This window comes from Pholcus phalangioides, unplaced genomic scaffold, assembly GCF_987345545.1.
Source record: "Pholcus phalangioides strain wild (caught in Gottingen) unplaced genomic scaffold, Ppha-v1.0 ptg000011l_1, whole genome shotgun sequence".
In the NCBI taxonomy this organism is placed as follows: domain Eukaryota; kingdom Metazoa; phylum Arthropoda; class Arachnida; order Araneae; family Pholcidae; genus Pholcus; species Pholcus phalangioides.
In genome coordinates, this window is record NW_028301604.1 from 8,769,827 (window position 1) to 8,792,455 (window position 22,629).

General features: G+C 37.4%; 1 protein-coding gene across 1 annotated transcript in view; it reads right to left on the bottom strand.

The window, feature by feature from the left end:
- Window positions 1–266: 266 nt before the first annotated feature.
- The window catches only part of LOC149080019 (putative serine incorporator), a 49,291-nt gene continuing 26,928 nt past the window's right edge, over window positions 267–22,629 (bottom strand). Inside the window, exons 9-13 of the mRNA XM_089238955.1 lie at window positions 21,802–21,907; window positions 19,027–19,103; window positions 7,878–7,904; window positions 6,695–6,830; window positions 267–5,712 (exon numbers count right to left, since the gene is read on the bottom strand). Coding sequence (XP_089095081.1) covers window positions 5,574–5,712; window positions 6,695–6,830; window positions 7,878–7,904; window positions 19,027–19,103; window positions 21,802–21,907 — 485 coding nt within the window. The 3' untranslated portion in view covers window positions 267–5,573. The remainder of the gene's footprint in view (window positions 5,713–6,694; window positions 6,831–7,877; window positions 7,905–19,026; window positions 19,104–21,801; window positions 21,908–22,629) is intronic.

Below are 22,629 nucleotides of genomic sequence, written 5' to 3' on the forward strand. Positions count from 1 at the left end.
GTATATAAAAATGCTTAATAAACATTGCTTATTAACAGAATATTTGGTTTGATATACGACACATCTTGGAAGCCCTTGCGACCCACACTTGGGTCACGATCCATATAGGTTAAGAACCCCTACTCATTTTTCCAAAACCCATAGAAAACAATATAAACAGGTGGGCCCACTATGGGAACACCACGCTGGAAAGGATTAAGTCTTTTACTAATGCTGCTGTCATAAGAAAAACATTTGGAGCTCAAATAATGTACACAAGAAACATGTTGTATTGGAAAGGAAGTTTATACTTATGCACACACGCACAGAGGTACAAGCACAACATAGTTTTCAAAATTTAAAATGCACAATAATAGTAATATAGCTGTGATATAATAAGGAAAATTACGTCATGAACATTAGGAACTGCCTCATCATAAACTATTTCAATAAAATCTATTGCCTGTATAGACAGGGTGCATAGCAAATAAATGGGGGTATGGCATTTTACTGGCAACCATTGATCCCAAAGGTATACTTCCAGTAAGAAAAAGTTTTCAAATAATGTGTAGTACGTAGATATATCATTCATGTTTCATGGGATTGCATAGTTATTAAAATTTTAAAAAAATCAACTTTTTATACAGTCCCAGTGTGCCCCAAAACCCAATTAAAAAGTTATTGCTCTGTCTCTCCTGATGCCAACAAAAAAAATCCACATGTCTAAGTGTAATATTCACAGAGATAATCGAATTTGGGAAAGAACAGAGTTAAATGTGGGTAAAACAGTTTTTCTGCATTTAATGCTGACCTTTCCCAAATTTCCTCCGTTTCTCGAATTTGAATATCTCTATGAATAACACTTAGAAACATGGAATTTTTTTGTTGGCATCAGGAGAGACAGGGCAATAACTTTCTAATTGGGTTTTGGGGCACACAGGAACTGTATAAAAAAAAGTGATTTTTTTTATTTTATTTTAATAACTATACAACTCCTTCAAACATATAAATGACGTATCTGAGTAGTACACATTATTGGAAGTATAACTCTAGGATCAACGGTCCGGCAGTGAAATGCAATACCCCTGTTTGCTACACACCTTGTATATATTTCCTACACTTTTTTTTAAAAAAAAACATTTAAACACTTAAATAAAATTTTGGCTGAGTTTTGCATAATTACTCTAGAGCAGCGTTTCTCAAACTTTTGGCATTTGCAACCAAACCATCAATGCCAGTTTTAATCATGCCATAACCATTCCTTTTGGCTTAGCTTTATAAAACAAGGTTTTTTGCAATAATTACATAGAAGACAAAATAAAGGTCAGTTGAACACAAAAAGAACTAAGAGTGTCAATTTCGATTTTAATACCTTATAATGAAAATTTTTGCTCTATGAGACAAGCTCAAGGAAGCCACTTTGATGTTTGTTAGATTTTAAATAACTGATTCTGCATTCCTTATTGGAAAGGAATATTTATTCAATTATTTATAAGGACAGCCTTATATTTTTGTATCATTAGAATACATTTTTTATTACTTTTTACACTTTTCCATTTTTAAAACATTTTTTCCCATGCCTGTAATACTCCCTTTTTGTTACTTTGTATTCCCTGAAAGGAGCTAAGGGCACTAGGGAAGAGGTGTATCCTACAGGTTGAGAATCGCTGCTCTGGGAGATATATCAGACATGTTTAGTAACACTAGCAAGTCTCGATTGATTTAGGTAATTATGAAAAACTGATCTTGCAATGGAAATTTCTGCCTGTAAAGATCTTGAAAATTGCTTAGTTTCTGTAAAAAACCTTATTATATGTGTCCGGAAAAAACAACCAAAAAAATTCTGAATTTTTTATTTTCACAGATGATTCCAATAAAATTACTAGAAACTTGTTTTAAAACTATGTATGAAAAAGTAATAGACGTTTTATTTCCATTGTTTCGCTGGTTTTCAAATACACCAGCCCAGCAGTATCATGGATGAGAAATTAAGATCACAACTGTAATTAGTCAAAATATCGGTTGGAGTGATCATAAATATATGAAGTTAAAAAATAATTCATTGAATGTAATTCACACAACCTATGGTCTGAGCTGCCTCTCTCTTTGCCCAGCCTCTACATTCTTCTTTCAAAACAGTCAATAAATCCTAAATCTCATGCTGTAACTTCCTTTATTCAAAATGGGAGGAACCATGCCTTTTTAGAGACTGATATCAAATATTGTTTTTAAAGGGATGCATTTTTAGTTAATTATTTGCTTGCTTTTTTTTCTCCTAAAAAAAGCTATGGGGGAAAAAAAATATTGCCTCTCCCCATCTGGATTCATAACAGTTTGCAGTTTAAGAAGCATTGAATATAAAATTTCAAAAGAATAAGGAAAACCAATTTTTGTTATTGTAGGTGTCGCTGTGACAGTTCCATGTTACTGTAACGTCATCGTACCTTATGTTATATTGATGTGACGTCACTGCTAGTATTGCATAAAAATGTGATTGATGACTCGCTCTTCGCTTTTTCATATTCAACTTTTTACTTTTAGCATTATGTATCCCTGTTATCTGTTTTAAGTTGTATAATTTTTAACATGTTAACCAGTTTGTTCTGAAGTTATGTTTTTAATAAATTAATCGTTCGATTTATCAACATCTGGAGTAGTGACAATCCATGGAGCCAGATGAGTAAATTAATTGTTATCACCATGCGGTGGTTCTAAATACAATTTCTTGCAGCCACATCCATGGTGATACATAATGTCAAGAAAATCTAAAAAATAATAAAAAATAAATATTGCGCATAAAAAATTGAAGAAAAGGACAAACACATTATAACATAAATGATAACATTGCATATCACAGCAAAAAAAAAAGTTTGCAGAAAAACATTCAAAAAATGCAACAAAACCATAACATATAAAATAAAAATGTATAACAAGAAAAATGACCACAAACAAAATACGTATTCACCAAAGTTAAGATTATAAGACTCGCACGGGAATAAACAACTGCAAAATCATCTTGACACTACTAGTCAAGCTTTTACAACCATAACAACCAAGTAAGAATTTTTTAGGTAAAAAAGTCAATGCACATCGAAGTTACAACTTTGCCCAGCTTTAAATACAAAACAAAGAGCAAAAAGACTGTGAAATGATAAATGCAGAAGCAAAACATTTAGAAAATGCTTTGTAGTCTGACAGATACAGCATGACAGAAATCTGAAAATCTTTATGCTTTAACAGTTAACCACCAAACAAAAATTAAAAACTATCATATCAGCAGGAAGAACCTATTTTATACAGGTTATCTCCTCTGTTAGAACCAAATAAGGAATAAGAAAGTATCAAAACATGTAATTTACATAGTACACCATCCAAGCAGATTTAACAATCTTCAAATATCACATACCCTGGCAGCTTTGTGTTTTAAATCATTTCTAACAACCACGGTCTGCTGCACCATATATTCGTCAATGAAAATTTCTTAAAAACATGTTATGATTCATGGAGAGAACATATTCTCTCTCACCACCATGTCACTTGAACATCCCTTTCATACTATCAAAGATACCGAATAACAGGATATACTGGTTAAGTGGATAAATTTTTCCATTCCCATTTTGTTTCTATACATTGATAGCATGAAAATTTTAAGATTGGGTACAATTTTAATGAATGAAACTGTTTGATCGAATGTATAGTTTTGGTTCAGTCTTCAAATACAATGGAAACAACACTCCATAACTGAATATCACCACAATAATTTATTCATTTTCTTGTCCATCTTATTACACAAAACGCATCAATACCTTTGTAGAGAGAATTGACGTGCAAAGAGATATAATTGTATAATTGAGTGTACAATGAACAAACTTGATGAAGTGATAAGTAAATAAACTGCTCAAGTGAACATTGTGCTTTCGGTCCCAATGGTATCTATAGAGAAATTTAACTGTAACTGTGTTAAACTTAATGGTTGAAGATATATTAAATTAATATTGAATACCAGACGTCTCAATATTAATTTTCACCTGAAAAACATTCCTCATTTGAGTATTCTTGTTTTAATTCAACTTTTCAGGAAAAAATATTGGTATAAGCTATCAAATACTGATAAATGAGGATTCTTTTCCTATTTTCAGAGACATTGAAACTAAATTCAACTTGTCAAGCCCCAAGCATTTTTTGCTGCTTTAACTATATCTATTTTAACTGTTTTCTATAGAAGCTCACCAAAGGTGGAACCTTTAAAGCAGTGCTTCCTAAAGTGAGTGATATCACCCCTTAGGATGAAGGAGACCACTAGAATGGACCAGGAAGATAATAGAAGCTGAAGATATCACCATGGGATTTTATAAGTTAGCTTAGCAAGAGTGATGAGACAAATAAGTTTTTGAAAGAATCTGCTTTAAAGTCTACTATTAAAATTTTCACTCTGGTACAAAGAATACAATAAAGGAAAAAAATCATCATTAATGAGAGTGAAATAAAATTATTTTTTCTATTGAACTAATCTTAATTCAGTGGTGGTGTATTCAAGTATCTGAAATAAACCAGTTTATCATAGACACTAGTGACCCCAATACGGCATTTTGTTTCACACACCTACAAGTTGATCATTTGATCATTTTTGTTGCACCACTGTCATTTTCTGCACACGAGGGCTAATTAGATCGGGACCTACAATTTATTGCCGATTCCGAATGGCAGGCTTATTTTTTATACTCATCGAGAGGTTAGTGCGCTAACCCCTCGATGGGGACTCCCTGCGGTAGCAATTTTTTCTGCGGTTATGTCGCCGCCACACCTACAAGAATATTGTCACATCTCAAAAAATGATAATTTTCAGGAGAAACAAAAAACAAATTTTTAATTATTATTTTTTGAATTGTGAACTTAATATAAGCTCTTAAGAATGTTCAAATTTTGTTAGTCAAGTTTTTATGTCCTTTAACTATACTTTAATTATTTTTTGATGTCCACATCCTGTCCTACTGTGAGCTTAAATAAAATTTATGATTTTTTTAATTGTGACAGTATTCTTCTAGGTGTGCGATTTCATGTGTTCAATTAAACTGACACACATTGAAAATGTGTTCAAGTCATATGAGAGCATAAAATAATTTTTTGGCATTTCATTATAGAAATATCAATTTGTAAATAATGAAAACTAATAAAGTAGTATGAATTCTTTCAATAACAAACTAATGTTTTCATAAATCATGAATAATGGAACTACAAATTCATCTCACAATTTTTTGTTTTTTAAATGCTTCAGAACATAATGGAGTTCAATTCAAGTTCATAAGAGTAGCAATCACTTGGTTTCATCCATAACCTATCTATTGATGGAATCTGGTTTCGCTGGTTTAGATCCTTCAAAGATTATTGTAGCTGCATCAAAGCAAATAAAAAACATATAATGTTTGTTATTTTTTGTAAGTAACGCATGCCATGACTAAGGCTAAAACACAAGGACTTGACTTTGTGTGATACATTTTTAACTGCATTGAAACACCATTTTATCTCAACTACAATACTATGTTATCTACAAGGAAAAACATTCAAAATTTTAGCAGAAAAGATTCCATGGTTTTTCAACTGAAGTCTCTATCTGGAAGCAATGCAGGAGCAACAAGACTCCAGATGTACAGAGAGATGCATAGCCAACTGGACACTGCTTTCACCCAAAACGAAGCTTCATTTGCAATAAGCGATGTTCCTGTATTTCCTGGACTATAGAATTGAAAAAAAAATGAAAGTAGCTTTTAATACCATCATGAATTGTATTAGTGTTACAAAATTAATGTTTTTAATCAATTAAGTATATATTGCTGTCATTTTACATGCATAATAAATCAAAACATTTCGTATCTTTTTTTTTAGAAATATTGAACTTTTCAACATTGGCTACTTTTGGATAATGGCCATATTTTCACAGTCCTATCAGTGGTTGTTGCTGGGGGTTTCAATATACACAAAGAGCATCCTAATCACAACCATAGGCGGAGATAGACTTGGAAGTCTGGGGGGCCACGGCCATTATTGCTGCCATATCATTAAGATGATGCTGTTGTCGATTCATCTATACATATATGCATTAGATCAGTCGACTTCACCTTTGATGCTGGGGGGCAGATGCGCAAAATCTTTACACGATTTTGCATTACACCAATTTGAATATGCTTATACTTTAGAGGAATTTGTTTTTCTTTGGACTATTTACCTCAAACATGTTAAGTAAGTAAAACTTATCAAACAAAACTCAGTGCCAAAGTTATTCAAATAACTCAAAGAGTAACTCAAATTGATTTGAGTTACTCTTTCAGTTATTTTTGAAATTTAACTATATTCTTTTTAAAGTAATTTTTTTCTTAAAACCAAATTCCGCTACAATGAAATTTTTTTAACAAATGTTAAAATTCATAAAATCAAATTCCTTTCTAACGAAATTCTGTAATAACAAAGTAATTTCTTTGGTTTCTTGGACTTTGTTACAGGATTTTACTGTATTTGTTCATTAGCATATGTAACATCATTTTTATATGACTTCATGATTCGGACCAAAAAATTAAAGGTCACAATGCTTCAATTGACACAATTCATAAATGAGAGTGTCAGTATCAAAATGTGATGGTAATCATTTTTGAGAAATTTCATTCCCATTGAATCAATGCACAGCTTTTTGGTATATAAAAAATAAATTACAAATACTTACTGATACCAATTTGTCAATGTCATCATTACATACAATGAAGCTAAAGCAAACATCAAATGAAAAAATGACCAACTATAAGCAACACTTTCTTCTTCATTATTCCATACTTTGACTTTTTCTTCATCAAATGAGGTTCCTGTAATGAAAATAAAATTACTTGAAACTTTTTAAACCAGCCTTATTAAGGGTATAACTAGATATAACCTGATACCAAAATCACAGTGATTACACCTGATCAGATGCAATCAATGTCAGTACCTTTTCTGGTGTGATTTGGAAGTTACTCATTCAGGAAAGGAAGATATAAAAAATAAATTCAAGTTGCAAAGTTACACGAAGAGCAAAAACTGATTAGTATGGCATTGAACACTAATTTCACACATTAAAAATGAGCTAAATAAAAGCATGTTTTTGTTGAGTTTTGTGTTACTGTTTTAATAGAAAGATGAGCAAATCTCTGCTTTAATTCAAATGAAAATATCTCAGGAAAATTGCATTGAAAGACGTAATTCTCAAAAAATGTCTTACTTACAGAACCATGTTTCATAGGATGCTTGAAATTCATGCACATTCTACTGTAATCTAGGTGTTGTACCAAAGAAACTGCAAACATGTTTCTTAATTCTTTTCATGCAAAACTCTAAAAATAACATTTTTGTACCAACTGTCTAAATTTGCACATGTCCTATTGTTGCTTTAGCAAATGTAACTGTTTGGACAAGTTGATTACTTATCGGTTCTCACCCTTGTGTAGGAAACACTTGAAAAATATTTTTCTATAAATTCATAATGAAATGAATGGATCTCTGTTCAGTAACTGCAAGGTTATCATAGTTTTGCCTGTCTAAGGACTAGCGCTTGATCCCAGCAATGGCACAGTAATTGTTCATCAATATCCTAAGCTTGGGAATGTTTTTTTCTTGAGCAACGAGCTGGCTGATGGATTTCTGGAGATTCCCAACACTGAGACAGAATACACAAGGTGGATCTTTACAAAAAATGTCTCGCCACAAAAATATGCTTTTCCCTTATGCTTAAATCTATGAAATCATTGCAACTCTCATTAGAAATTTAAAAAGTAGAAAGAAACACAGTTTTATCTGGAACAAGCAATAATAAAACATGCCATTAACAATACAAATCAATAAAAAGTATTGTGGAAAATATAACTAAAATGACTCACCATCATTATCAAGTTTAGTGGCACCAGCTATTAATGAAAAACAAAAAATTTACAATAATTTACAATTAAATTTACAATCAATGAAATTCTTTCAAATGTATATGTTACTGTCTAAGCCCAAAGTGTGGCCAATTCACAAAGTGACTGGAGATCCCAGGCCAAAGTTTGATGTGCTGATGCAAGACAGCCTGGTAGGCCCCCAAATCCTTTTTCATTGGCAACACGTGATACATGGCTATATATACTAGCTGCAGTGGATTAGCTCCATGTGACGAAAAAAAGAAACAAATTTGCGGGAAAAAACTATTAAAATAATAACATCAAAATAGTTTTCTCTCAAGTTTTGAAGAAAAAAAAATAACTGCCTTCTGACTGCAGTTTGATGGGTTGCCAAAGCTAACATGGACTTATTAGCTTTTGTGATAATTATCATGAAAAAAATAAGCCAACTTGGCGATGACTCCAAATCATGTCTTTTGTTATCTGACTTTGGCCAGCGATCTCCAGATACTTCACAAACTGGCTGGCCAAAGCCCAAAATTTGGACATTGGCAAGGGTCAATTTACAATGAAATTGGTTAGTTCGGGCTTTGACAGACAGACAAAATTTTATTGTTAAGCCGTGAGCCTATTACAATTTTGTGGCATTTGAATATATACACTGAAGAGCCAAAAAAACTGGTGTAACTGCCTAATATCATGTAGGGCCCATGTGAGCCCGCAGAAGTGCCGCAACACGATGTGGCATGGACTCGACTAATGTCTGAAGTAGTGTTGGAGGTAATTGACACCATGAATCCTGCAGGGCTGTCCATAAATCCATAGGAGTAAGAGGGGGTGGAGATCTCTTCTGAACAGCACGTTGCAAGGCATCCCAGATATGTTCAATAATGTTCATGTCTGGGGGTTTTGGTGGCCAGCGAAAGTGTCTAAAGTCAGAAGAGTGTTCCTGGAGCCACTTTGTAGCAATTTTGGACGTGTGGGGTGTCGCATTGTCCTGCTGAAATTGTCCAAGTCCGTCGGAATGCACAATGGACATGAATGGGTGCAGGTGATCAGACAGGATGCTTACGTACCTGTCACCTGTCAGAGTCGTATCTAGACGTATCAGGGGTCCCATATCATGCCAACTGCACACGCCCCATACCATCACAACAGAGCTTCCACCAGCTTGAACAGTCCCCTGTTGACATGTAGGGTCCATGAATTCATGAGGTTGTCTCCATACCCGTACACGTCCATCAGCTCGAAGCAATTGGAACTGAGACTCGTCAGACCAGGCAACGTGTTTCCAGTCCTCAACAGTCCAATGTCGGTGTTGTCGGGCCCAGGCGAGGCGTATAGCTTTGTGTCGTGCAGTCATCAAGGGCACATGAGTGGGCCTTCAGCTCCGAAAGCCCATATCGATGATATTTCGTTGAATGGTTCGCATGCTGACACTTGTTGGCCCAGCATTGAAATCTGCAGCAATTTGCGGAAGGGTTGCACGTCTGTCACGTTTAATGATTCTCGTCAGTCGTCGTTGGTCCCGTTCTTGCATGATCTTTTTCCGGCCGCAGTGATGTCGTAGATTTAATTTTTTACCGGATTCCCGATATTCACGGTACACTCGTGAAATGGTCGCACGTGAAAATCCAAATTTCATCGCTACCTCGGAGATGCTATGTCCCATCTCTCGTCTCCCATCTCTCAAATGCGCTCTTGAAGTCAATAAAAGCTGAGAACAGCTTTGCTCTCTTCTGTTTTAATTTGTTTTGAATAAAGTAATTCAAAACGAACACTTGATCCATGCAGCCATATTCCTTTTTAAAACCTGCTTGTTCCTCAAGGAGAATGTCATATACGTTTAACTAGTTATAGAGTCTGGAGTTTAAAATTGATGTAAATATTTTTGTAATAATTGGTATGAGGGAAATTGCTCTAAAATTTTCCGGGTTATTAACATTCACCCTTATTGTGTATCAGGGAGATAATTATTTAGATCCAAGATTCGGGTAGATTGGTTGAGGTATAAATTTTATTGAAGGTACCTGTAAGAGTAATTACAAAGGTATCTCCCAGAAACTTGAAAAATTCAGGTTTTAAGCAATCCCAACCTGCAGCTTTCCCACATTTTAGTTTTTGAATAGCATTTTTTACTTCATGAAAAGTAATATTGGAATCCAAAATTAGGTCTCTCTCTCAATTGCATAACAAATATTATTTATTGGAAATTTCATTCCTGTTATCATTCGCTTTGAACACAGTTGAAAAGTAATTGTGTGATGTTGATATATTGATTTCAGAATGGAGGGTTTTCTCTTGAATTTTTTGATAATCTCCCACACAGAAATCTCTGCTTGAACAAAAATCCTATCCTACGGACCCTGTCAATGTGCACTTGAGACAATCCCACTTTTTCCACACAAGTTCTTGATTTTGTCCTTATACACACCTCAGGTTTCAGCGGATTGATCACAGGGAACCCCGAAAAACACCAGATGATCACGGCAAGCACGGTTTTCAAGGTCATCAATTTTTTATCTTAACTCGATTATATATTGATCATAATCCAGTCAATGACGAAGCTCGGGTATTTCTGCAGCCATTTTGGTGTTTTCAGTACAAATACAAATACAATGCCACAACAGGCAAACTGCCCAACGAGGTGGCTGACTTAAGAACATCATGGATCCCCGAGCCCCTACCTACTACTGTTACACCACACATGCACCCCCCCCCCCCCGCGGAACCCCCCAACGAATCGGTACATGTGGGAATGTGCATGTACGTGTAGTGCAACCTGACGTAAAGTTTGTTTCTGTGTAATGCTTGTTATGTGTAGTGCTGTCATCTGCCCCCAGTTTTACTAACCATGAGTGAAGTGTTATGGTTGAATGATTTACCGTTGTAGGACTGTTGCTCTCTGTGGCGAGACTTTTTAACGGGGAGATCGGCTCGCATTTGCGCCTTGAAGTTGGGAACCACAGAAAACCAACTTCAGCCAACCACCACTGTGGGGTTCGAACCCGGATCCTCGCATCACGAGTCCGGCACTATAACCACTCGACCACCACAGCGGCTACAGAAGTACACAGTACAGAAGTCATCTCTCTCTTGTTTAGCCACTTCCAAGTCCACCAGGATTCTGGACAGCGAGAGTTTTCAACCAATTAAAATTTTTGCGACAAATCAGCAAGCTCTCCCGTATTCTGCAGTGTAAAAGTTCTTAGCTCTATAAGTAGATCTCTGTCACTCTGATTCACATCATCAGAGACAGCAAGAGTAGCATCGGGTGATGAATTATGTCCAAGACATTTTGAAAGATTGTTCAAAGACTGATTAGCAAGGTCAGGTGGTGTTTTGTCAAGTTGGCATTGAGAGTGAAATATTTTGTTGATCATCTTCTCGGTATTCTACATTCTAGTCATCAGCTTATGATCATTTGATCATTTTTGTAGCACCACGGTCATTTTCTGCACACGAGGGCTAATTAGACCTCGGGACCTACAATTTATTGCCGATTCCGAATGGCAGGCTTGTTTTTTATACTCATCGAGAGATTGGTGCGCTAACCCCTCAATGGGGGACACCCTGCAGTAGCAATTTTTTGCTGTGGTCAAGTCGCCGTTTTTTGTTGTACCACTGTGTTAGGAAAGTTTTCTGACAAGGACGAACCGGGTATCGAACTCGCAGCACCTCTAAACATCCTTTGGTACTTTAGGCGATTATCTTATCCACCTGGGCTACTGCGCCCCACAAAATACAAAGCAAGGCCATGACTAGGATTTTTTCCGTCCGGGGCAAACATTATTTTGCCGCCCTCACAACTTCAAAACTTTATAATTCTATAAGTGTTCTTTATTCCCACCTAAAACTGCCACCCCTAAATTTTGCCACCTGGGGCAGTTGTCTGCCTGTCTCCCTCTAGTTCCAGCCCTGTACAAAGTATCATTTTAGGCGAGAAGTCTCATAAATGCTGAGAGGGTTGATATAACTAATTATTAATATACACGATATTGTGTGTGCGTGTTTCAAAAGAAAAGATCATGATCAGTAGAGATAAATCAACACTGAGGGGTAGAATTCACATTCAATATTATAATTATCTAAAAAACGAAACTATATCTCCATTTAAAAACTATTAAAAAGAAAAATCTTTCAAAAATGGCATTGGAGAGAATAAAATGAGCGTCCTCACATAATTTTGGACTTTGGCAGTAATATATATATAATACTGAAATAATTAAATATGCATACTAGTTATCTGTTTATATTAGGGGTCTCAACCTCTAAGGTGGCAAAGGATTGGATTGGATTGGATTTTAAATTTATTGGCGCAAGGACCAATTTGGTCAAACTGCGCCAAAACAAATATAAAAATAAGAAAAATGTCCTTTTGTCATGTCAAAAACTAAAACTGTGCATGATAAAAAAGAAACAATGACATAAATTGTAAAAAATATAATTTGTTGTATAAACCAATGGCTTTGATGAATTTAAAAATGTGAGATGCATCGCAATGGTCATTTAAAATGTCATGAAGTGAAAGATGATTCTGCCCAAAAGCGGTCATAAAATGATGACGATTGTGTGAACAAGTAAAAGCATGAGCAATGGTAAATGGACTTTGACAATGAGGGCACTCTGGTTGACTCTCTCGTAATAATAGATATGATTGTGTGAGGCGACTGTGTCCCATGCGTAACCGGGCAAGCAGAACTTCCTCCTTTCGGTTAGTCCTGCAGATCGAACACCAATGGCCAAGTTTGGGCTTGATAGCATGTAATTTATTATTAACTTGATTATTCCAGTGCTCCTTGCCAGCGACGATGCATCACTTCCCGGAGGATTGAGAAGTGGTCACTGGCAGGTACCAAAAGGCTATTGTCAATGTTAGTTGTTGTTTGAGCTGCATTGTCTGCTTTTTCATTGCCCGGTATTCCTACATGACCCGGAACCCAGTAAAAGTTTACTGTGGTACCATGATGGATGAGGTGATGCAGTTCATGAAAAATGGCATGAATACATGGATGAGTGTGAAAAGTGAAGGAACACAGTGTTTGCAATGCGCTGAGAGAGTCGCTATAAATGATGCATCGTCGGTGGCGTTTGCGTCGTATATGACGTAGAGCCTGAAGGATTGCGTACAGCTCTGCCGAATAAATAGAGAATGTGTCGGGAAGTTTGAAAGATGTCTCCTCACAACAGATATAGGCACAACCGACATGCCCAAGGCTCTTAGAGCCGTCGGTATATATGGGGAAGTACCTGTTGTACCTACCCCTGTGCCTAAAGAATATCTGTCGATATATGACATCTGCTGTGGTGGCTCTAGGGTATGATGATAATGAAAGAGACATCTGACAGAGACTGCTCCCATGGTGCCAGTTGCCAAGCAACTGGAGCCACACGACTGATGTCTAATTGTAGTTCCTCCACAAAAGCCCTCATACGAAGACCGAATGACGGTACACATGAAGGGCGAGCAGCAAACAGTCTATGAAATGAGGGATTAAAAATGGCATTATGAAGTGGATGATCTGGAAAAGATTTCATCCTGATATAATATTTCAAGGAAAGTTGCTGGCGTCTTGATGTCAGTGAGGGCTCGTTGCATTCGACATACAGACTCTCCATTGGAGACGTCCGGAAAGCTCCAGAGCAGATCCGCAGGGCGAGATGGTGGACTGGGTCGAGCATACTCAGATAGCTCCGAGGTGCCGACCCATATACAATGGAGCCGTAGTCGAGCTTCGATCTTACAAGAGCTTTATATAAGTGGAGGAGCGACTTACGGTCTGCTCCCCACGCTGTAGAAGAGATGACCTTCAAGAGGTTCATCGTCTTCATGCAACGAGCTCTTAATTGCGCAATATGAGGTTTGAAAGTGAGTTTCTTGTCGAATGTGATGCTGAGGAATTTAGTGTTTTCTACAATAGGTATTAGATTGTTATTGAGAAACAACTGTGGGTCATCGTGTAGGTCTCGACGCCGGCAAAAGTGCATAGCAACAGTCTTGTCAGCGGAGAAAGAAAAGCCGTTATTATGAGCCCACTTGCTGATCTTGTTGAGTGTGGTTTGCAATTGTCTCTCGGCTCACCTCATATTCACTGATTGGTAAGATATCAACAGATCATCCACGTAGAGTGCGCCAGTGACAGACAACGGGAGTTGATTTAACACCCCGTTGAGTCTTAAAATAAAAAGTGTTACACTTAAAATGCTACCTTGAGGTACACCTTGTTCTTGAATTTGGGGAGTTGATAATGTGCTTCCGATCCGTACCTGAAAAATGCGGCGAGCAAGAAAGTTCTTAATGAAAATGGGCAGGTTGCCCCGCAAGCCGCTATTATAGAGGTCGGAAAGAATTCCGTGCCTCCAAGTACGGTCGTAGGCCTTTTCTATGTCGAAAAATATGGCCATATGCTCCCTCTTCACAAATGCTTGTCTTATTGATGTCTCAAGGCGTAACAGATTGCATGTTGTGGACCTGAACCGTCTAAAGCCGCTTTGATGTTGGGATAAAATATTGTTAACCTCAAGGTAGTGCACAAGGCGATAGTTTGCCATGCGTTCCATGAGCTTACATAGACAACTGGTCAAAGCAATAGGTCTGTAACTATTAGGTTGCTGAGGATTTTTGCCAAGCTTCAGGAATGCAAGAACAATGGCTGCTCGCCAGGTGTCAGGAAATGAATGACTGACCCAGATCCGATTAAATAATATGAGTAAATGTGACAGTGATTCTGGTGAGAGATGCCGAATCATAGAATAATGAATGGCATCGGGCCCTACAGCTGAGTCAGGACTTCGCTGCAAGGCCGTCGTCAGTTCATGAAGGGTGAACAATGAATTGTATCCCTCCGGTGTAAAAGGCCGGAAGGTGTACGATGTACGTTCGGCCGATGATTTAATGGGATAAAACAATGGGGGATAATTCGCATCACTGGAGACAGTGGCGAAATTGGGCGGCGATGGTATCCGTAATATCCCTCACATCGCTGATGATAGTGCCATTGGTGTTTAAAATAGTGATCGGATGAGACTGATAATGACCATTTATTTTTCGGATCCGGTCCCAAATGACTTTAGATGAAGTAGATGAATTGATTCCCGTGGTAAACTTGTGCCAGGACTCACGTTGAGCCTGGCGCCTGGTTCTTCTCGCTATCGCCTTTGCTTTTAAAAATGCCAACTTGTTGTCATGGGTAGGATACCGCCGGAACCTACTCCGTGTTTTCTTTTGTGCTTTAATCGTAAGATTATATTCGTGGTTCCACCAAGGTTTAGGAAATTTAGGAAGTTTCGAGGAGACTTTGGGTATTGTTTCATTTGCTGCAGAGATGATACAACTGGTCACAAGGTCGACACAGTGGTCAACGTCGGGTTGCAAAACCATATCCTCCGTGATTTCTGCCTTGACCGTGAAGTCTGCCCATCGGGCGGCCACAAGCTTCCACCGAGGAGGACCCTCAGGTATGCTATGGCTTCGATCAAGGCACTTAACCACTAGAGGAAAATGATTGCTCCCGTGGAGGTACGGATCGACCGACCAGGACCAGTTCGGCAAGAGTGAGGGTGATAAGGATAGATCTATTGCAGTGAAACTATTGTTTGGGTCATGGAAATGGGTGAAACTGCCATCATTCATGATGGCAAGGTCCATGTCGTCTAACAACCGTTCTACCATTTCCCCACGAGGGGGTGTTGCTGTTAGAACCCCATATCATATCATGCTATGTGCATTGAAGTCTCCAAGAAGAAAAAATGGTGGTGGTAATTGATCAATCAGATCTTCTAGATCCCTCTGTAAGATGGTGTCATTTGGTGGCAAATAAATGGAACAGATGGTAATTTTTAGGCCTGTAGAGATTTCCACCGCGATGGCTTGCAGGTTCGTGCGCAGCATTAAAACGCGCGACGACACGTGATGTGGAACCAGCAGAGCAACACCGCGGTAAGCCCTACTCCCGTCATCATAGTCAATACGAAAGAGGGAATGTCTCCGAGGGCTTTGTAAAAGTTTCCTGGAGTGCCACGCAAACCGGATGATAACGATTGATCAAATCCTTGAGATCTTCATAATTGGATCTAAGACCACGAATGTTCCATTGAATTATGTTGGCCATAAATTAAGTAGAAGTAGACGGTTCAACGTCTTTGAATTTATTCCGGTCTAGTTTCCGGCGAGTACCACCAGTTTGTGACGGATTATCAAGATCCATGTCACCAATTGACTTGTCATCAATTAGTGATACATTCTGGAGGGTGGGACATTTAATTGCTCTCTGTATCGCTTTTCTTGAATATCCGGTCTTTAACTTTTTAGATTTATTTCCAGAATTAATCTTGGGTTTAGTACCAGTAGGTTTTTTGAATGTGTGCGCTGTTGCTTTTCCTGCCTCTTCTTCGGAGGTAGTGGACTCCCTCCGGAATCCAGCAGAGCAATAGCAGCCACAACTATTACACGGTTGGTTAGATGATGATGTTTGAGTTGATGTATCAGCTATTGGTTCAGTCTGAGTTGTTACAGATGCTTTGGTGATATTGTTAGTCGTATTAGCTGTTGATGGATTTGTTACCATATTAGAGTATGATCTACTAGCTATTGGAGTTTGGTTAGGGATTATAGGATGGCGTGCTTCAATATACGAGATGTTATTAAGGACCTTGAACTTCTGGATCTCTTTTTTTTCATTCCATTTCGGACACTTTCTGTCAAATGCAGGGTGGTCGCCACCGCAATTGACACACTTGAATGGTGAATTAGTGCAGTTGTCCAAAATGTGGTCCTTCTCACCGCACTTTGCGCAGGTGGGTTGACTACGGCACACCGTTCGTGAGTGACCGTATTTTTGGCAGTTGAAGCATCGAACGGGGTTAGGAATGTATGGCCGGATTTTGAGGTTATAATAACCTATTTTGATATCTTTCGGCAACGTTGGTGAAGAGAACGTGAGAATTATATTAAGTGTTGGAGCTGGATTGCCATCTTTGTGGCTCATAATATGTTTGGCTGATGTTACGCCTTGAGACGCCAGCTCTTGTGTTAGTTCTTCTTCATTCATGTTAATTAAGTTAGTATCTGAAATAACACCACGTGAATAATTCAACGTGGGATGAATTTTGACTGTTATTGGAATGTCTCCGAATGTCTCCTTTTGAATGAGTTCGGCTTGTTTGGATGTGTTAGTTTCGATGATGAGAAGGTCTCCTGAATGAAGGGCCTTCACTGATTTTAAGGTACCAACTGTGCCATAGAGAGCTTTATCTATTACAAATGGCGATACTTTTGCCAGCGGTTTTTCGGCATCTGAAGAGTGCAGAAAGAAAAATGAGACAGTTGATGAATTTGAAGCAGTTACATTGACATGTGTTTGGTTTGAAGCAGTTCTTTGACATTTTGGTGCATTTTGATTTTTTCCCATATTTGAATGGGTATTGTTCCACTCCCACCCACCATGCCCACCATGGAGCCCTACGAGGGGACGCGCACACGTAACCGGTGAAGGTTAGTAGCAACGTCAGGTTAGGTGGGAGCTATACACCACCAAAGCAGGCAAGCAGACGCGTTCAAGATCCAAGATCGTCGTGAAGCAGCACCAACAAACCTCAACGACGTCCGGCAGGCCTGGCCCCTCTACCTGCCCAGTAGTGTAACCCCTTCAGCCACCGAGGCGACCACAGCCGATTGACCTGGACGGGGCTAATCCAAGCCTCTCGTTTCGGCTGAATCCGAGGCCAAAGCTAGCGCATCAGGCTAACCAGGATCCCCATCTCCAGCCTTACGGGTCTCCACGCACAGCAAACACGCAGGTAGACAGCGTCCCAGACAGAGCATACGCTAGAAGCAACGCCCTGTCTGGGAGGACCCCTCCCCGCCTAAGCAGGGTCCACAATGAGGGGTTGGACACAAGACACAAACATGTACAGGACAAAACAAGACGCAAGACAAGTACTGCAAGATGTGTAGAAAAAAACATGTAATCTGGGCTATTGAAAGTGAAGGATATGAGCACAAATAAGCGATGACAATGACGTGTGATAGATTTAGCATTACCCAGGGTGCACCACGAGGAGGCCTATCACATTACACCCCAGGTGGCAAAGGATCAGTCAGCAATATTCTGAAGAAAAAATATTCTGCAAGCCAAACTATGAAATTACAAAATAAAGTCTCTCGTGAACGCTCTCTTTGTTGTAGGTATCATTTAAATTTATTAACATTTTTATGTTTGAACTTCAAAAATATAACTCGTAGAAATTCAATTACATTATCAGGTCATGGGCTGAACATTAAGTATTCAGTTAGAGACCCCCGGTACCTCACACAAAAAAGTTTTAAATATCTGATATACACCCCAATCAATTTTCAAGCATATTAACCATAAAATATCAATTTTCACAAAATTCTGCTTTGTGTTCAAAACTTATAATTGGCTAGAATAATCTAAAAAAAATTCAAAACAGTAATATTCTCATCACTATGGACAATACCTAAGTTCTAGAGTCAGTAGTTAGTTGAACTTAGCCACTTTCTACGTTTGCACCTGATGAAGCCTTGACAATTTTTTTTTCTTTGGAGAAGGGGGGGGGAGTGTTTTATAGATTCCTCTTTCTGTTTTTCCTGCCCCTGATAATTCTTTTTCCATTTTGCAAGTGCTTGGAGAGGCACATCCCAACCAAATTTAAATCCTATCCAAAAGTAGAAAAACACGCTTGAGCAAAAATTAAGTTTCAAATACTAAGGCAGTCTCTACTTTTAAATAATTTTTCATTTTTTCCTTTACTTCTATTTATAGTTTTTATAAACAATATAGACCCAGTATTTAAGTTTGAAGTTTTCACTAAAATTTCCAATATAAACTTTGGACACCTACTGTATGAACAATTATCAATATCACAAGCCTGCATTCTTCTTCTTTAAAATAATATCCCATACTGATATCTTAGTTTCAGAAATATTCAACTCTATATATATCTAAGAAAGATTAATTTTTGCACGTAATTTGCACACTCCCCCCACCACTCAAACAAAAATTAAGATATTTCCACATCAAAAAGGGAGTGAAAGAAAATTTACAGACAGAGTTCTCAGCAGTATTTTTTGATACATGCATTCAAAAGAATTTTCATGCTTAGTATGAAAATCAAAGAATTTACTCACCTGGTGAATCCTCTTTTATCAAGATTTTTTCAGCCATAGTAATTTTCCCCACTTGACTATTTGTTGATGTTCGAATACTAAAGAGAAAAAATCGTGATCTATATTTGTGGCAATATATGAGAAATGTTTGATGTTTTTCTAATTGGTTGTTTTTAGTAATTTATTTTTTACTTAAGTTGATTTTATATACTGCACAATTTTAGACAAATTTTTTGTGGAGAGTTAAGAAAAACAGTATTTAACGCTGTCATACAAAGCACATATAAATGTTGTTTATAACTTTATCGTTTTCCCTCTATCTAACTTTCATGAAAAAGTATCTACTGTTGTTTAACAAAGATCAGAAAAGGATCAAAAAGGAATGCTGAACAAATGATATAAACACCTATAAAACTAAAATTTGTTTGATTTATTCAAAAAAAATTCTTACTTGTGATGAATCTAAGAAAGTAACTCCTACATTTACCAAGAGTTAAAAATAAACTGGGGATATTAATAATTTTATTAAAGCCTTCAATGACACTACTAAACTCCATTCCTGATAGCTTGGGTCTAGATGTATACAAATGGCTGAAGTAATTTTTGATATCACTCGGCATCCTTTATCTCCATTGGTTGTAATTTTACCTGCCCTTTCATTACATGTAACAGAACAAGTGCATTATCTTTTTCTCAAATAAGAGATCGTGTATTCATTATAAAAGAATTTTCCTGAGATTAAAAAATTTCACTGTTTTCCAAATTTTGTTGGAATAAAAACAGCTGATAACACTAATTCACTAATTATAATAGGAAGAGCTATATATAAAAAAAAATTTGATAGGCATTCTTTCGTTATCATGGCACCTTCTTAAAGGGTTGGGATGACAGGACTGCAGCCCGGGAGAGCCTCTAGAACGATTTTCCTTTTTGTTTTTTCACACCACAAGTTTACTATAAAAGAGCACCTGAAAGGTTGGTCTGGGGGCCTGCCAAAGATCCCAGTCTAGGGGCCTTGCTGCAGGATGTTGGGCCATAGTCGTTATAAAAGCTTGTGAGACTTTAGTTTATAGCAGATACTGGGGATGCCAACTAATTTTTTCTTATTACTTTATTTCTTTCAAAATTCCACAATTTCGTTTCTGAGCTAATTTATACTGTATGATTTCCCCATGCTGAATATTCTACCAATTATAACATAAAACAAATTATGAATAACTTACTGTTGGGTTGCCATTTTTTATTTTTCTTGCAGCCATGTATATTTAAATATTTCTTAATTTTCCATGGGCTGTAGCAGCTCTAATTTGATGGAGTTGTCCAGTACTTTTTACTTCAGCATTCTTGGTCTTTACTTCAACCTATTGTTAATATCCTGTTTCTGCTGAGACAATTTCAATTTTTATCCACGCCTATGTTGCGAGCCATGACTCCAACATCCAGCAGCAAGGGTCCCTGGACCGGGATCTTTAGTGAGCCCATAGGCCAGACTTTCTCACAGGCCACTCCATAGTGGATCATTTGATCATTTTTGTCGCACCACAGTCATTCTCTGCACACGAGGGCTAATTAGACCGGGACCTACAATTTATTGCCGATTCCGAACGGCAGGCTTGTTTTTATACTCATCGAGAGGTTGGTGCGCTAACCCCTCGATGGGGGACTCCGTGCCGTAGCAATTTTTTTCTGTGGTCATGTCACCGTTTCTGTTGTACCCGTGTCAGGAAAGTTTTCTGACAAGGACAAACCGGGTATCGAACTCATGACACCTCTAAACATCCTTTGGTACTTTAGGCGAGTATCTCATCAACCTGGGCTACTGCGCCCCCCCCCCATAGTGGATCTATACCGGGTTTAAGTTAGATAAAAGATTCCTTTAGCAAAAAAGTGAAAATGCTAATGACTGATGGATGGATGTCTACTCGTTTCGTACCTCCTGTATGCATTTTTACGAAAGTGGCTACTACTACTTTGGTCTTCTAAGATTTTCTTTTGCATTTTTCGCAAAATGCGCCCATAGCTTCAACCCTGGATCTATAGTGTCTGTTATAATGAGGTTAACCTAATCAAGAATGAGCAGTACACTTTCAAACCAGTTTTTCAAACGTTACATTCATATCCTCGTGATAATCCTGAGATTTTTTCCACCTCAATGCCCCCTACCCTTCCCAACAAGCTGCTAAAATGGAACCGAGTTCTTTTGAAATGTGTATATTCATCATGATTAGTGATCCCCTCCCTTCCGGTGTAGGTCAGAGCATGTGGAGGAAAAAAAAAGTCTTGTTAACAGTAACTGTTGTTTATAGGATTCCCTGAGCTGCTGCAAAAAATAAATTTTCAAATGGGTCTGTCAAACAGGATAGACATGCACATTTCAGTTATATCATCAAACCATAAAGAAGAAAGCTCCTTTTGCGAGAACTCTTGAAGAAGTGTATACAAGTGTATATCAAATCAGTTTCTGACCAGAAATAATAATTAAAAACCCATGATACTTCAACACCCACCCTGAAGACATAGCAGGAAAAATGCTTTGACTGATCTTTAAAAAGAAATTTTTTGTCTTCCAGATAACTTTGAAATGATACTGAATAAATAAAAAATAAAAATTATGAGATATTTTATGATACGACAGGCAAACGACAAAGGAATATATTTTTGGCAGTTTTGTAATGTAGGAGAGGTGAAATGTTCTTCAACCAATCATTTTAACTATTGCACATGTGCTTTTGTTTACATCAGGACCAAACTTAGAAGGAACAGAGAATAGATTGAAATTCACTTGTTACACCATACCTGGAGTATAATACACAAGCGAACCAAATAATCAAGCCAACAATGCTTTGTGCATCAAAATGTCCTTCAACAGACTTGCCCCAAATTTCAGGCTTGCATTCACTTTCTAAGATCAAAATTGAAAACAAAATCATAATTTCATTTGTTAATCATAAATAAAATTTAATTGCAAAACAATTCAACTTTTTTAATTAATTATTGTGCCATATCATTTTCTTTCACATATTTACTGATAAAACTAAAATATAAAATATTTATTAAAAACACAGCAGCTTTGCATATGCCTGAGATTTTGTGAAAGTAGACATGATCATTCTTATCAGAATCTCCTACCCTGGGCTTCATTTTTCTTACAAATCCAAAGGCCACAACAGGCAAATTGCCCAACGAGGTGGCTGAAAAAAGATACCCATAAAAAATATGGATATCAAATATAACTAAAATACAGCAACCCAATATAAAAGCATATATCATGAAAGAAAAAACTAATACAGTAAAACCTCCTCTAACAGCCACCTCTGAACAATGGCCACATTTTGTTGGAACTGAAAGCATCCCATAGATTTAACATTTACAGGTAACATCCGAACAACAGCCACTTCAGAAATGGAGTCCAAATACAAATACAACGCCACAACAGGCAAAATGCCCAACGAGGTGGCTGATAAAAAGATGCCCATAAAAATAAAACATGCATGAGAAAAATAATTTTCAAGGGAGTTCCCCTCCCTCGAACTTTACATATGGGGGGGATTATGTATGCTTTCTTTTCCTGCGTACAAATGCTAGATAAATATATTGAAGGTAATGGAGAGGAAAACAAGACAC